We start from the raw sequence: 15,121 nt of genomic DNA, 5'->3' as shown, positions 1-15,121 counted from the left end.
GGCCGAGGCGAGGCTGGACGGCCGCGGCAGGGGGCGAGCCCGCCCGGGGCTGGCGGCGGCGGCCGGCGGGGGCCCGGGGCGGCGGGGAGCCACCGGGGCCCGGCGCATGGCGGCGGGGGCGGCGGGGAGCATCACCACGCTGCCGGCGCTGCCCGACGACGGGGGTGGCGGCGCCTTTCCCCCCGGGCACTTCAAGGACCCCAAGCGGCTCTACTGCAAGAACGGCGGCTTCTTCCTGCGCATCAACCCCGACGGCAGGGTGGACGGCGTCCGCGAGAAGAGCGATCCGCACAGTGAGTGGCCCGGCCGGTCCCTGCCCGTGCCGCGTGTCGGTCGGTGCCCGGAGCTGCACGGGCACCGCTGCCGTGTCGCGGGCCGGCTGTTCTCAGCCTCCCCGTCTTCTTTCCGCTGTGCCCCAGGGCTCGCCAGGTGCGCGGGGTTTGCCGATGCGCCCAAAGGTGTCAAAACTAGTTTGTGTGGCCCTCAAGTGGGTGCTTAGCTACTGGCTCTTTGCGCCAGCTGACCATAGGGTAAAAGAAGCTGGTGTTTTTCTGGTGTATGCTCTCACAAATAGAGGCGTTCTTATTCTCTTGTTACAGTAGTCGGGAACAGAGGTGTAGATTAAGGAAACAGGGCTTATAGTGGTCAGAGCATATCACTGGCTGAAAACCGTGGATGGTGTGATTTATGATTGAATGTGGTAAGGGCACACAAGGTGCAGCCGCATCCTGTGGTTCTGCAGCAGCAGTCTGTCCTGAGGAGACCCTGAACAGGCAGAGCGGGCTGCTGGCGGGGCTTGGGCTGCTCTTAAGACCAGTGCTCTGTGTCTGATCCTTCCTTCACACCTCAGAGCATTCTGTAAGCTGTCAGCCCTCAGGTTTTGTTCATGTGGCTTCAGGTCTGTGAAATGTCTGTTTTCTTGCAGCAGGTACTAGTTGTTGCTGGTTAGCTGTCAGGTTGACAATCTGAGCACAGTTGTTACACAGCATGAGCGCCCTACCTGCAGAGCCTTGGTGCAGCAAACAGGTGAAATGTGTTACTGTAATCCTTTGCCTGGTTCCAAGTTGCCCTCCCAGTGACAGCTGCACAGGTGGGAGCAAGGCCTGAGCAATGGAGATGAGAGCAGTGTGTGGGCACACAAGTGACAAAAAGCTCTCACTCTTCTTATTCTGTTCTGGTTTAGGACCTTCACCATCTGCAAAAAAACCTCTTGGAGTTCCAAAGAAGCATTGCAACAGTCTGTTCACAAATAACAGTGTTGCCAGGTTGGACTTCGCTCTGAGTGTGTGCAACTTCATGATCCTTTGGTAGAAATGTTTGGCATCAGATGGGGTAAAGATGCTTGTTTAACAGGATGTGTGTAGGGAAAGTTTATTAGTCCAACTGACGCTCCCAGAAAAAGCTAAGAAGCTTTTGGGCTGCATCTGGTACGTTTGCATTTCTCTCTTTCTCAGAAACAGTTTTAAAGGGAGATATGCCCAGTGTTGCATGAGCAGTAATAAAAGACGTTTGCTGCCAGAACAACAGGGTAAATCATAGAGCCTGGGCTTCTCAAAGGTCTGTGCCTTAAGCATGGTGCTGTTTTACCACCTACCAGCCAAAGACCTGCTCTGCATGCATACTGGCCAGTGACTGCACAGCATCAGGTCTGTGCTGGAACGAGTACAGTAATGCACTGTCTTCTGTAGCCTTTTGTATTTGGGAAGTGTGGAAATTCTTACAGGAAATAAGTGTAATTTGTTTATAAAACAGGTAATCTTATGCCTAGAAGTAGCTCTGGGGATTTGCTGAAAATGCGACATGGAGGGAAAAGACGACTCGGGTGTATTGGATGCTGAAGGCAGGTCTCGGATGCTGCTCTTGGGTCCTCGCCTCACATGGCATTTCAGCCTTGTGTGTTGAAAAGGGCTGTGAGTCCGCATGCTGCTCTGTGCTCACCGGGCTGGACCAGGCTGCCCCAAACACTGTCCTTCTTGTTTGTGGTAGGGCTTGCCCTTGTTACCCCTTCTTTTTTTAATTTTTGAATGTTCTGGCTCAGTAATTCTAGTTCTGTGTTCTTGAGTCTTTCTAATTTGTGCTTTCATTTCCTGTTAAGCCTTATTAATAGTAGAATTGTTTAAGACTTCTCATGCTGCTTTCCTACCAGTGAATTACAGGTGAAAGTCTTTCCAGTGTTGATACTGCTGTACTGATTCCATTCTGTGCACTCCCTTGGAAGGCTGTTTTCCTCTTTAGGATCTGTGGTATAGGTGATGGGCTGGGATGAGGGCATTATGTGGTGAGCCCACTCTCCGTAGGCTGCTCCCTCTTTCCCTGGTGTGAGGCTGTGTACTTGCTCTGAGTCTGATGACTCCCTCCTCTTCTCCTTGCTATCAGACAGCTTTTTTTTTTTTTTTTTTTTCTTGGAAGACCTCAGTTCTCAGAAGCAGAGAAAAGGGAGAAGTCAATGCTCAAAGCATCAGCGAGGCGTGTTGCTGTGACATTACGTGGGTCACATCTCTGCCATCTTCGTTATAAATACGTCACTCAGTGCAGCTATGAGCAGTGTTAAACTCTGACCTGGTGAGTGCTGCTCAAGGGAAGTCCCTCTGAAATCCTGTGGTATGCCTGGCGGGTCACGTTGGCGTGACGGCTGGCAAAGAAGTGCCATAAATCTTGGACAGTGTGAAAAGACTTCAAAAATTAACAAAGAAAATGCGCACCTCCAGCACTGAAGGTTTTATTGGATTAAATAAAAGGTTTTATAAGATAGCTTTGAAAAAAAGAAATATTATGGCTGCAGAGAATTTGGATTAGGAAACTAACTATAGGACAGCTAGGAGTGGTCGTTGGGGGAACTGCTGTTCTTATGATTTTTATTTTTCGGTTGGTCCTGTGTGGAACCAGGAGTTGAATGTGATGATCCTCATGGGTCCTTTCTAACTTGGGATATCTTATGATTCTAATTATACAGAATAGCATTTGGTTATTACATTCTCATTTTCACTTTTGAAGGAAGTTTTGTATTTTAGAAGGTGAATGGCTCTCTCTGTATGTTTCAGACCAAAGTCTAATACTTAAGCTATAAACAAATTTCCATTATTCATGTCCTTTTGCCTCCTCTGTTCTGCCTTAAGCACTAATGACAGCTTGTTAGAAGTATATGGTCTGGTTTATGTCTTGATGTCAGGAGTTTTGATTGTTTCACACTCATCCCATTCATGTTGGTTTATTCATAATTGTGTCGTCAGTGGAATGAAGGAATGGAAGTTCATGCCCTGTGTGCTGGAGGAGTGGACTCTTATGATTCACATAGCGAAAAAGCTGGACAATACATCTGAGATTGCTGATATTGCCACATCTGATGTGTGTATGCATTGACATCAGCAAAGTACCCCTTTGGACATACCCTAGGGATTGCTGTTGAGCTTTTGTTTTATTTCCCCCCCCCCCCCCTGCAAGAGGTGCATTTCAGACAAACAAAAAACAGAAGAGGCTTTCTTAGAGTTTTGTTTCTTAAAGCAAAACAAAAAACCACGTCTTGTTGTTGATCAACAACTTTTGGTTTATGTTGCGGAAAAGTACAAAAATCCCAGTCTTTTTGGAAGGGCTTCCAGAAACTCTCCGGAGTTTTTTGTCTCAAAGAGACTACAGTGCTGGTGAAAGGGAAAAGCAAGGGGAATGGAAAAGGAACGTGTATCCATACGTTTTAGAAAACGTCTAACAGCACAGCTGTTTTCCCTTCAGTTTCCCTCACTGAGGAATGGTTGGCATTTGTATATTTCCATAACTTTTCAAGCTGCTCTATTTCATGATGGGCATAAAACAAGGCATCTGAGGAATCCAGAGCCACTTTTGTCACTTTTGTCCACTTGTTAACAAAGTGATGAGACTCCAGTCTGTCACTCGGAAGGGAGTCAATAGTGTGAGCTCCATCAACCCTGCAGATGTCTGAAATACCTTATTTTTGCTCAGTAACTGGCTGCCTTTCAAGAAATATCTCAGGGAAATGTAAAGTAGGGTAATATTGGTCCAGGAAAATTTCTTCTTAAGAAAGTTCCTTTCATAAGTACTTCTGAGTTTTATTTGTATCATGTGCAATATCTAAATGATTACGCTCTAAAAGTTTTTGAAAGAATATGTTCAAGTATGTGCTGACTTTAGGGCTTGCCAGCTTTGTCAAGAAGATAAAACTTTGCAAAATCATGGTAATGAAAGAAAGCTAGCTGTCATTGTCAGAAACAGAGATTTTGGTGAATGTCAAGAAGTGTTTCAGTGTAACGTTCCACACCCAATGCTTAGTTTTGCGTAACTAGGTGTGCAAGTTATTTAGGACTCAGATCGTCTCGTCTCCCATTTTAGTTTCCCATTGATGTGGCCAGAACTGTTAACAGGGCATCCTATTCCAAATCCTAACAATAAATGAGAGATTGATTATTTAATTATCTATTTATTTATTGGAAATCTGGCACAAAATGTCAGAATTTTTTGTTTCTACTGAAGTCTTTCTGGTAACGGACTCATTTGGCATTACCTTTGATCTACTGCACAGACCTCGACTGTTGTCAAATACTGATTCTTTGCAATGTGATCCATACAGAAATTCTTCCTGGATGTAGCTGGTTTTTAGGAATGGGGTACCATAGCTCTCATGAAGGAGGAAAACAAACAAACAAACAAAAAGCTGAGAATGTGTTTCATGTCTGTCTTTGGCTTACTTTGTCATAGAAATACTGTTGTGTTTCCTGCAGGGTCCCATAAGGTAAAGTAATTGAGAGGCAGACTGCCTATGTTAGCTGGGCACACTGGGACAAGCGTGCTGCTAAGGGGTGGGTATTCTCTGTTCTGTTATCATGCATGCTAATCCTCATACTCTGATTTTAGTGCATCTTACCTGCCACAGAGGTGTGTGGCTGAGCAGTGGGGGCTCTCTGAAGGTGAAGGGAGGCAAATGAGAGATGTGAATTGTCCCATCTCCCACCTGCTTTCTGCTTCGTGCGGATAAGACTGGTGGAGGAGTGGAAGATTCTCAGGGCACAGCTGTCCGCAGGTACACTAGAGGGCAGGATTTAGCCCATCAGTGTTTTAACGGGCTTCATAGATCAGGAATGCTCATATGGTACTTAAATATTCATCTTCACAGCGAAAAAAGCAAGTCCAGCTCATGTCCAACATACCTGAATGGTAAATACAGATAATATTTAATATTTTTACAGCATATGGCCAAATTATGGAGACAGTCACAGAAATGCAAATTCTTGTGAAAATTCTCTGTGATCCCATTATTTGGGTATATTAAGTCTTTCAGTAAAACTCTGCAGCGACACAAATCTAATGTTTGGTGAAGATGTGATGAAGACTTCTGGATATTTTTGATCTTGATAAAATAGAGCCTTGTATTCTGGAATTGCTCATCAAGCAAATCGGATCTGGCAGCTGCTAATAAATGCTTGAAAACTGTGCAGCTGGTCATGAGAAAAAGTTTATCTTGTGGCAGAGATAAGTTTAAAAGCATTTTAAACTTTTTAGTAATATGTGGTGTGGTGTGTTGTGTTGTTTTGTTGTTTTTTTTTTTAATATACAATTTCTTTGGATAGACAAAGAACCTAAATTGAAGTTAATTAAAGCTGTGGGTTTTTTTTGTTTTTTTTTTTCCTCTCTCTTCCCTCCCCCTCTCTCCCTCTCTCCCCTTCTCCCCTCCTTTAATACACGCTTGATGTTATATTGCAAAAGGTTTTAAAAAGATGTTAAGTTCATCTTCCATTCCATAATAAAAGCAAGAGCAGTGTTAAAGGCAGAGGCTGCTGAATGATCAGGTATGGGTGAAGATCTGGTTTGGACAGTAGAATTAACAGTCATGAGGAAATCCTAGGATAATACCCTTGTCTCTTTCTCACTTTGCACAGAATGCGCACACCTGCTGTGTTTTCTGAAAGAGAGGGGCGTGCAATTTAGGGCCAGAATTCTATTTAATTATATTTTAAAATTCAGGTCAAGAGACTAATTAATTAAACCTAATCTTTTCATGGACTTTTTTTTTGTAAGCTACTCATCTCCCTCAGTTTATTATACATGGCAAGCAGTTTAAAATTATAATTATCCAGTGGTTCCTGTACCTTTTAATGTTGCTAACATGCTAAAGTGAAACTCGTAAAAAGAGTTTATTGACCGAGCTGCTTTTCCCTGAGCTACAAATTTGTTCTCTTTTTTTCTTCCTTTTTATTCCCTAGGAAGATACTTTCTGGTGTTTCCTCCTTTGTTTAAGCAGTTAGAACTAAAGCAACGAATTCATCCACAACTTGATGATTTGTTCAGAAGAAGACTGAGTTCATATTCTGATTATTACAATTTTTTGTCATGGTTGGGAGCATGATTCTCAGATCACTGGCCATCATCTGTTGTTTTAAAGTACGAGGGAAGTGATCAGTTGTGCTACTGATATGTGACCCTGGAAACAGTGGAGCTGTTTGGCTGTCAGTGGCAGCATGGTTAATGTAATTATCTACTAAAACTAGTATGGACTATGTAACCTTAATATAATTTAATTCAAAAAGAAAAAAAAAAAATCCTGAGAATGCTTAAGTTTCCATTCCTGAAAAAGAATACTTGCACATGATCTTTGAATTGGGTATCCTTACTAAGCAGTATTTGAAATATTTATGGCATGACTTTTGAAGCCCAAAAGTCTGTAGTGAGATTACATCTAAATTCTGTTTGAAAATGAATAACTTCAGTAATTTCTCTCAAGACCATGAACTTCAAATTAAAGCAGCTCTCTTTATTTGTCATTTTCAAAAATGTATTTTGTGGTAATATATGGGTAAACCAGAGTTCTTGTCTGCTTCTTCTCCCTCCTGGCTTTTCCATAAAAATATTTAAAGGGTGACTGTCTGGAGTGCTGATGCCATTTCAGGATTATCATCTTATGTATTTGTTTTGTTTCCTCAGGGTAGGGTCAGAATTTGACTGGACGCTGATATGCTTGTCCGAGAGTATAAATGAGATGATGTCTACAAAGTTGGGTGGAGGTCGTCTTACACAAACTACCACTGTACACTTCTGGTTGAGTGATCCTGTATATAGATTATCACTCATGTTTGACTTTTAGAGCTTGAAACCACTTGTCTTGAGTGATTCAAAGGAGAAAGGGCAAACTAGGAGCTAGACTCTATAGTCATCAGTAGTTATGATATGATGTCAAGTAATGATCTCGTACTGTGGAGCTTGTAGCTTGCCTGTTGTGATGAGACTTCAGCAGATCTCATAAAACAGTAGTCACTAGGATTCCACCTGGAATTTGTACACTGCAAAATCCTGATGCTCATGGCTATGAAATACTGTATGGTGTTCCTTCTCTCAAGGTGACCCAGTCCGATCCCCAGCCTGCTTGTTGTCCATCTGGAAACATTTCTGCGTCTGTGTTTAATTAGTAGTTCTGCTGCTATTCTGGATGTGCTGTAGCTCTGTGACTGTCTTTTCCTGATGAAGAATATCCTTACCACTTTGAAGTGTACCGGCAAAATACATGAGACTCTGGAATTAGGTGGCACAGCAGCTCAGCCTGTGCTTGGTATCCCTCTTTTGGGGAAACAACAGTTGTACCTGGTGGGACCAGCACTATGTTTTTGGCAGGCAGTATTATTTCTTGATGCTTCTAGATACTGGGGAATAAGTACTCAAGACTACTGGTCTATCCAAATTCCCCCTTCATTTCTTCTTTTTTTTTTTTTCTTTTCTGACTACTTCAGTGTTGTATTTGAACAGTACCTGCTGTGCTGACTGACCAAAATCCTTTGGCTAGATGCTTCAGCTGACCTAACAAGTCTCTGCTGCTAAAAGGGGTGGTCTCTTTTACTCTTTCCCCCCACCCAGTTTCAGCTGTGCTGTAGTTGGCATTACTTCTAGCCCTGAGTTCACAAAAGGGCCAGATAGTTTCTTTTGCTGAATTGGCAGAAATGTGTTTGTTCTCTCAGTCCTTTCCACTGCATTAGTTTTTGTTTGATTTATTGCATTGAGTTGGTTCCCCAGGATGTCACAGAAAGTGCCAGAGTTGGTGCGAGGGAGGTGATGATAGTGTGCAGCTGGGTGTGTGGGACAGGCAGGAGCATTCCTGTTGCAGCAGCAGCTGGTGCTCTGGTGTCACAGCCCATCTTTTGCCATGACCTGAGCCGTTTCATGTGTTACAGTGCAGGACAAGGTGCAGTATCCTGCTTGATGGATGGCTTGGAGAGAATAAATAAATGAGATGGTGTCTATATAGTTGGGTGGAGGTCATTTTACACTGACTACGTGGTACACTTCTGATGCAGTCCATGCAGTTGTCACCTATAGTTCATCACAGGTTAGAATGGTAATTTTAGGACTATATTACAATGAGTGTTAGCATGGTTAGCAGCTTGGGGGAAGACTTGTTCTGACTCTGGATGTAGGTGATTGCACCTGGAGAGTAGTTTTGTGCAGTATTTCCCTGGGTGCTGTAGATACCTATACCAGGAGAGATGGATATAGAAAAGGAATGCATATTTTAGCATGGAGAAGCAGTGAATGCAGCGTATGTGGAATGTTCATGGAGAGAGGCTGGCATCTCTGTTTGCTTGTCTCTTAGGGTATCCTGCTACACAGACTTGTTGGGCAGAGCAGTTTCTGGTGGGGTGAAGTAGGAGAGCTATTCCATTCATTGGATTTCTCTAGGTTTGGTGGAGCAACTGAGATTAACAGTTAAATGTCCATCTGCCCTTGTCTCTGAATATGCAGATGTGAAAGATTCACTTGGTGGTTTTACTGATACTGTTTTACTGATATGTTTTACTGATAATAATGTAGTTGATATAGGAAAATTGAGGAAGAAAGGCCCGCGGTGCTAATGTCCTTAAAAATGCAGGATTCATAAAATCTGCAGAGATATACAAAACTGTCCTGTGTTTCCTGTTTTAATTTACTGCAGTCCAAATTTGGTTTGATTTCCAGCTTCAAGGAGAGATTTCTTCCATAGCATTTAACCGTCTGTGCTTGAGTTAGTGCAAGTAATTGTAAGGTGTTACTACTTTAAGTGGCAGAGCAAAGCAAGACTGAGTTTCAGTGATTAAGCTCTTATAACATGGATTGGTATTGTTTGTAGTATGTATTAAGTTCCGAGCCAAGAAAAAAATGCAGTTGGAAGACAGAGAAGTGATGATGGCCTGATCGCTTTCCACATGGCCCTGCAGACCCCAGTCGTTGGCTCCCCAGCACAGGCTGAGTCCTACTGTGTGTGCCATCTGTCTCCTTCCAGTCAGCACTGGGGCTGATAAAGCTAGGAGTGTTACCTAAGCACTTGGACGAAGATCTGAAACCGTGCTACACGTTTTCTTGGATTTAGGGAATTTGGTTTCATACAAAGAACAACCTGTTATTTGGGAGCAAGGCTGCATTCAAGCAAAGTCGGGCTGTTAGTGACGATTCCAGTTGGCTGTTGTGAGTTGGCAATGATTGACAGCTGCTGTCCTTTGCTGGCCTCACTGCGTGCAGCCTGCGCTGCTCCCCTGTGGGTGCGTTATTTAAATGTCAGCGCAGGGTGGATACATGGCCTGATGGAAGGGGATAAAATACATGGAGGATGAAGTAAGTCTCTGGGCTTAATGTTGACTTTGCATTGTCCTTGCAGTAAACTGGCACCAGTGAAATGCTGTGTGCATGCGTATGGATTTTGATTGCTTTAAATTGCCTTTGCATAAGTATTTATTAAAGGCTTAGTGATTGATTCTGATCAGCTCTTTTATTGTTGGTACTGAAAATCTGAGAAGTGCAAAACTGTCATTGTCACCATCTCAACCTTTTGGTGAGATCTTGAGCAATCATCTCTACTCAGCAGCTCTCTGTTATTTCTTCTTCCCATGCCCCTCTAGCACCCTGCATGCCTGACACAGCTCCCCTGTTACCACTGTATTTCAGGCTCTCCTGAAGTCCAGCTCTTCCTCTTCACCTGCAGACTCCAGGCTGGCTGTATCTGTGGGCTAGCAATCTCACACCGCTGCAGTGCTGGCTTGTCCTTTCCTCTGACTCTGTTCTCTGCGTGCTCCAATATCTCTACAGCACCATACTCTCCTGTAGTTACTGTACTGAAACATACCGTTTAAATGTAACACATTTTACTTTTTTTGTCTTCAGAGTGTGCTTTGCCTTGTTCCTGCTTCTATGCGTGTTGATTTTTCTGCAAATGAAAAACAGTTCATAGCTGTAAGACACCAGAGAATATGCAATAAATGTGAAGAGCCTAAATTCTGCAAGTTGCGAATGATGACTCTATCATCAGCCAGTGGCATTATGTTATGGCTGGATTGCTGCAGCAGCTTTGTTTTAAAGCTGAAGAATGGAAAGTGGTTATTTTACCACTTATTGTTGGGAATACTAAGTGAAAGCAGTTGGAGGAAATGTGAAGGATTACTTTACTCTCAGTAAAACAGATCAGGCGGGACGAGTCTGAAAAACCATGTGTGTATGTGCATTCATGGTTCTGTTAATGAAGCCCTCAAACACGGCTGTAAATCAAGTTATTGGGTGAAGTTACTGGCACTTAGAGACTGGGCTTTGTCACTGGTATTCAGTTTTACCAAGGAACTCTATTAATTACTGGTGAATGTTCCTGCTGGTTCTGTCCTCTTAACAGAATGATGCATTTAGTTCCTCTGCAGTGACCAGGGGGCTGGCATGCAGGCAGGGATTTAGAAATGTTGTATAGGAAGGTGTATTTGTAGTGTCTGGCACTTCATATCCTCATGTAATGCCGAGCAATTACTCTGTACTTGACTCAGCAGTATGAAATACCCAGGTTGTGTTTTGTCAGCAGAACACAGCAGCTGCTGTGCTTTTAACTTTCAAAGCACTCTGTGAAGTTTGATGGTGCAGTTGGTGCAAGCTGCATGCAGTGGAGAAGTGCCACTGTGCGCATCTTACATGCAGGCACATAGGCAAGGAGGGCTGAGCTCGGCTTTAGCTAGAGAGAGTGCACGTTATGTTATTCTGAAACAACTTCTGTACCATCCAGTGTGTGGGGAGCATCTGAGGATGCTCTGCAGTCAGTAATCGGTGTTTCCTGAAGAGGACTGCTGAGGTGATAGGTGTACATTGGGTGGGGCTGGACGTTTGTAGGCACTGGAATTAAGATACAACTTATAGCAAAGGGAGAAGCTAAATAGGGAAATGATTTTCATTACAGTCAGTGTTTCTTGTACTTTGACTAAAGCCCCCGAAGCCAATGCATGGCTGTAAGGCTGGCTTAGTCAGCTGGTAGCTGGCCCCACTCCTTGTTACTGCGCACAGCACCTCACATTGAACCTTAAGTGCAGCCGGAACTTTCAAAGTGCTTGTATTGCAGAAGTGTGTATTTTTGTTGTGGATGTTTACGTTTCAAAGACCTTAGGTCTGTCTGCAAGTGGTTTTATGCCTCTGGCTGGCAGAAAGGAAAAAGATACACTTTGAATGCTGTCATGCAAAAGCAAAGAAATGTGCCTTTGTATGGGAGCGTGACTCACTGTTTCTTAGTGTGGCACTTCATTTGCTTGATTATTGTTGTTGTTGTTGCTGTTCTGTGGTTTTTGTTTATGAAATGACCACCTCTTTTGCTGGGGCCTGCTTGCTGCTTTTTGTCTGTGTCCCTCCTGCCCACCCTGCACATGTGTTCTGGGGTTTGGGCAGCGTGTATTTCTGCCGTTATTGTTATTTTCAACGGGCAAGTAGAAAGTAAGCAAAGTGCTGTTTTCCCATTTGCAGTTTCAGGACTGGAGGTACCTTGGGTGCAAAGTTTGTCAGTAGAAGGCATGAATATGGCACGTATGGGAGAAATACAGCCCAAGATGTTTCTGATTGCTAGAGATTGGGTTCAGTAGGCATCTCTGGCCCACAGGGCAGTTCTCGGGGAATGCCAAAGCCGAGGTGTTAGTGTGTGTGTGTGCATGCACGTCTATTTTTGAGCCAGCCCTCAGGGTTGGGAGGTTTGGTGTGTGCATTGTGGAGCAATTGCAGCCAACTGTGTCCTGCTGGACACCTGGTTGGGAATAGGAGTTGCCCTGAGTGCGAAGGAATTGTCAGCTTCAGCCACACAGTGTGCAGGAGTGGGAACTCTGAGGGTGTTATGTTTAGCAAAATATCAATTGTTATTTTCATTCCCCTCCCCCCCCCCCTTTTTTTTTTTCTTTCTGAACTTCACATTTCTGATTTTTACTCCCTCTGGAGTTCTGTCTCCGTAGCAGCAAGGCTGTGGAGTGTTGCTGCCCTGCTATTTTCTGCAGGCATGGAGCTGCAGAGGACAACCAGCGTGGAGCTGGCGTAGCAGCTCTGCATCAGTGTCATTCGGGGGCCTCGTGGAAGGGTTTTCCTTACAGGGCCTCTGCAAATATGTTGGAGATGGGCCCTGAGCCTTTGGCTTGGATTTCTCTTTTCCGTAGCAGAGGTTGCAGTAACACAGTCATTGATCCAGGGACGTGCAGCCTGGGGCTTTCGAGGGTACAGAAACTCTCCTTTCTTGTAAACCAAGGTGTTTGACTAACGACCTTTCCAGTTATAATAAAGCAGCTGTATATTAGTGCAAAAGGCCTGAAGTAGTATCAAGTTCTTCCTCTTTTTCCAGAGTCTGTAAGCTGCTCTGTTATTTGCTGTGTCCGAGCACTCTGCATTTGCTGTTGAGATGTTCACAACATGCATATTGGAGTTGGGCAGTGCTTGGGGCCCGAGTTCCTCTTGGTAAAATCTATTTCCCATCACATTCCTGCAGGGATTTAATGATGGTGTTACAGTTGTGAAGAGTCACTGTCTTAAGTGTGAGAGAAAGAGAGATAAGTGGGAAAACGCAGAGCTGTGTGTGCTGGCAGTGGACATTGAGACCACCGGCTTCAGCCCTGGAAGCAGTGTTTCAGTGCAAGGAAGACCATGCAGAGTTGAAACCTGCTTGCGTGTGTGGGGGCAGTGGTCTGTCTCAAACAGCAGTAGGTGTAGCTGCAAGGCATTTTGGTGAGCCTTGGTTAGCCCTAGCAAGCTCAGGTTTAGCTTGGGTGACTGACTGCGATGAGATTGGGTGGTGGGATTTTCATTGTGGGGTGACGGGCCCTGAGCAGGAGGCTGCGGTTGGCAGGGGCCTGCCTGACCTGAATCCCGTGAAAGCATGGCTGTGTCTGTACTGAGATCCACTTGTAGTGATTTTCACTAAGTCAGCTGTAGTGCAATTGTAGTTCAAGCCTTTACCCCTGCTTCCTTTGTTGTGCAAGTGTACCCAAGTGTATATGCTCATGGCATGTACTTGCTTTAGGATTTTTTATGTAGTAGGTAAATTTCCCACATCCTTGTGCAGGAGTAGGAAAAAGGAGATGTGGCTCCACTCATACATCTCAAATCCCACTTCCCTGTGCTGCAGTGCAGTGACTTCAGGTATAGCATGCTTGTCCTGCCTTTTCTCCATTGCAGCTTGCTCTTTACATCTTTTTTTTTTTTTTTTCTTCATGTGTTTTTGTCACTTTTTTTCCTCAGTCTGACCCTTGCTTTCCCACCTCCTTTGTGATACCATGGCATGGCTGCTGTGAGTGAAATCGCAGTGCATGCCCTTGCACACAGCTGCTGCCCCAGGCAAAACCTGTAACTCTCTCATCCTAAAACATTTTGTTTCTAGATTTTGACATGATCTTCTAAATAAGCCCATTTTCTAAGAGGCTTTTGGCTGAACCCTTTATGATGCAGAATGATAAAACCATTTGGGATGATTTAAGTCAGCGTAGCATTATTTGGTCTGGGCCCATACGAAACCTTTGCTGGGCTGGGAGAGCTGTAAGAGGACCTTGGAGTTTTCTCTGTGCATGTAACTCTTCAGTTCTGGCGCTCAGGTCAGTAGAAGACCTTCTGGAAATCATACAGAGTTTCTGCATTCTCCACGTCTGCAGGCGTCTGCTCTGTCTGCGTTGTGCTACTTGGCCATAAAATTCTTTCCTCTACTGGAGTACGCAAAACTGAGCTGGAAATACTTTTTTTTGAGCTCTCAAAGAAAGCATGGGAAAGATGCAGTAGGTAACAGAGATCTGATGGAAACCTTGCCAGCTACAGTGCTATTGAGTATCACTTTTCAATTTTCACATTCTTAGAGGTGCCTCTCCTAATGGTGAAATAAATGCCCATTTATCATTCTTTCTCAAACACACTGGCAAATTTAACCTGTAGATTTGCCCTGGCCATGTATCCTGTGCGAGAGGGATGGTCACATCAGTGCTGTAACTGCAGTCTGTTATGCAGAGGCCAGCAGTGCCATGAGTGCCTGCAGGGCTTTGCTGGCTGCGGGGCAGGAGCACAGTGCTGCAGTCAGTGCTGCTGATGTGCAGTGTGTATCTGCATGGGGACCAGAGCTCTCTCAGCTCAGCTGCCAAAAAGATGTAGAATTCCCACACTTTGGAGGTGGGATGCACTGCTCTTAATTAGTAGCTGGGGAAAGAATTTGGATAGAGTCCTCTGTGAAAGCATTTTTTAGTTCAAGAAAATGACAAACAGACTTGTAAATTTTGCAAACGTACAAGATCTGGGGATTTCTTTTTCATTCTGTTACTGTGAGTTTCTCTGAAATTTTGCAAAAGGATTCCCATGTAAAAATCAAATTCAGTTTTTGCTTGCAAGGGCAAGTTGATTATGGAGGGTTGGTGGCCCAGCTGGGGTACTTTGCCCCTGGGCTCATTGCAGCACAGTAGTTAGGGAACAGGGCTGCCAGGAGAGTAGTGTGAAGGAATCTCTAGATGTCACCTGCAGGGTGAGCAAAAGGAGACTTGTCTGTCATGTGCTTTTTTTTTTTATATTGCATTTCTTTTCCCTGGAACACTTTCAGTGCTTCTTGCTTTTGAGCCAGTTATTTTAATATTTTTTTTTTTTTTTTAAACAAAGGAACAAAAGCATGTATTTATTATTTAAAGAAAAAACAAAAACAAAACAAAACCACACCAACATTCTGGTTAAAAAATTTGCTTGATACATTCTGTCCCAAGGGCAATTAATATCTATTATTATTTTAATGTGGGTTTGAGATTGTCATCCTTCTATATCTGGTACTGTAGCACTCTTTCCTTCTGGGAACTCAACACTGCAGTATATGCAGGTTGCATATGCCCGCTGCAGTCATGTTGTTAAAGCTGTATGTTGT

The 15,121-nt window shown here is 44.0% G+C and overlaps 1 protein-coding gene across 1 annotated transcript in view; it reads left to right on the top strand.

Moving 5' to 3' along the window:
• The first annotated feature begins 106 nt into the window (after positions 1–106).
• The window catches only part of FGF2 (fibroblast growth factor 2), a 28,254-nt gene continuing 13,239 nt past the window's right edge, over positions 107–15,121 (top strand). The window contains exon 1 of the mRNA XM_042870956.1: positions 107–293. Coding sequence (XP_042726890.1) covers positions 107–293 — 187 coding nt within the window. The remainder of the gene's footprint in view (positions 294–15,121) is intronic.

The sequence above is a fragment of the Lagopus leucura genome, unplaced genomic scaffold (genome assembly GCF_019238085.1).
Source record: "Lagopus leucura isolate 7727_CA_CO unplaced genomic scaffold, USGS_WTPT01 Super-Scaffold_100004, whole genome shotgun sequence".
In the NCBI taxonomy this organism is placed as follows: Eukaryota; Metazoa; Chordata; class Aves; order Galliformes; family Phasianidae; genus Lagopus; species Lagopus leucura.
Note: the sequence above shows the minus strand (reverse complement) of the source record. Positions and strands in the feature narration are given on the sequence as shown.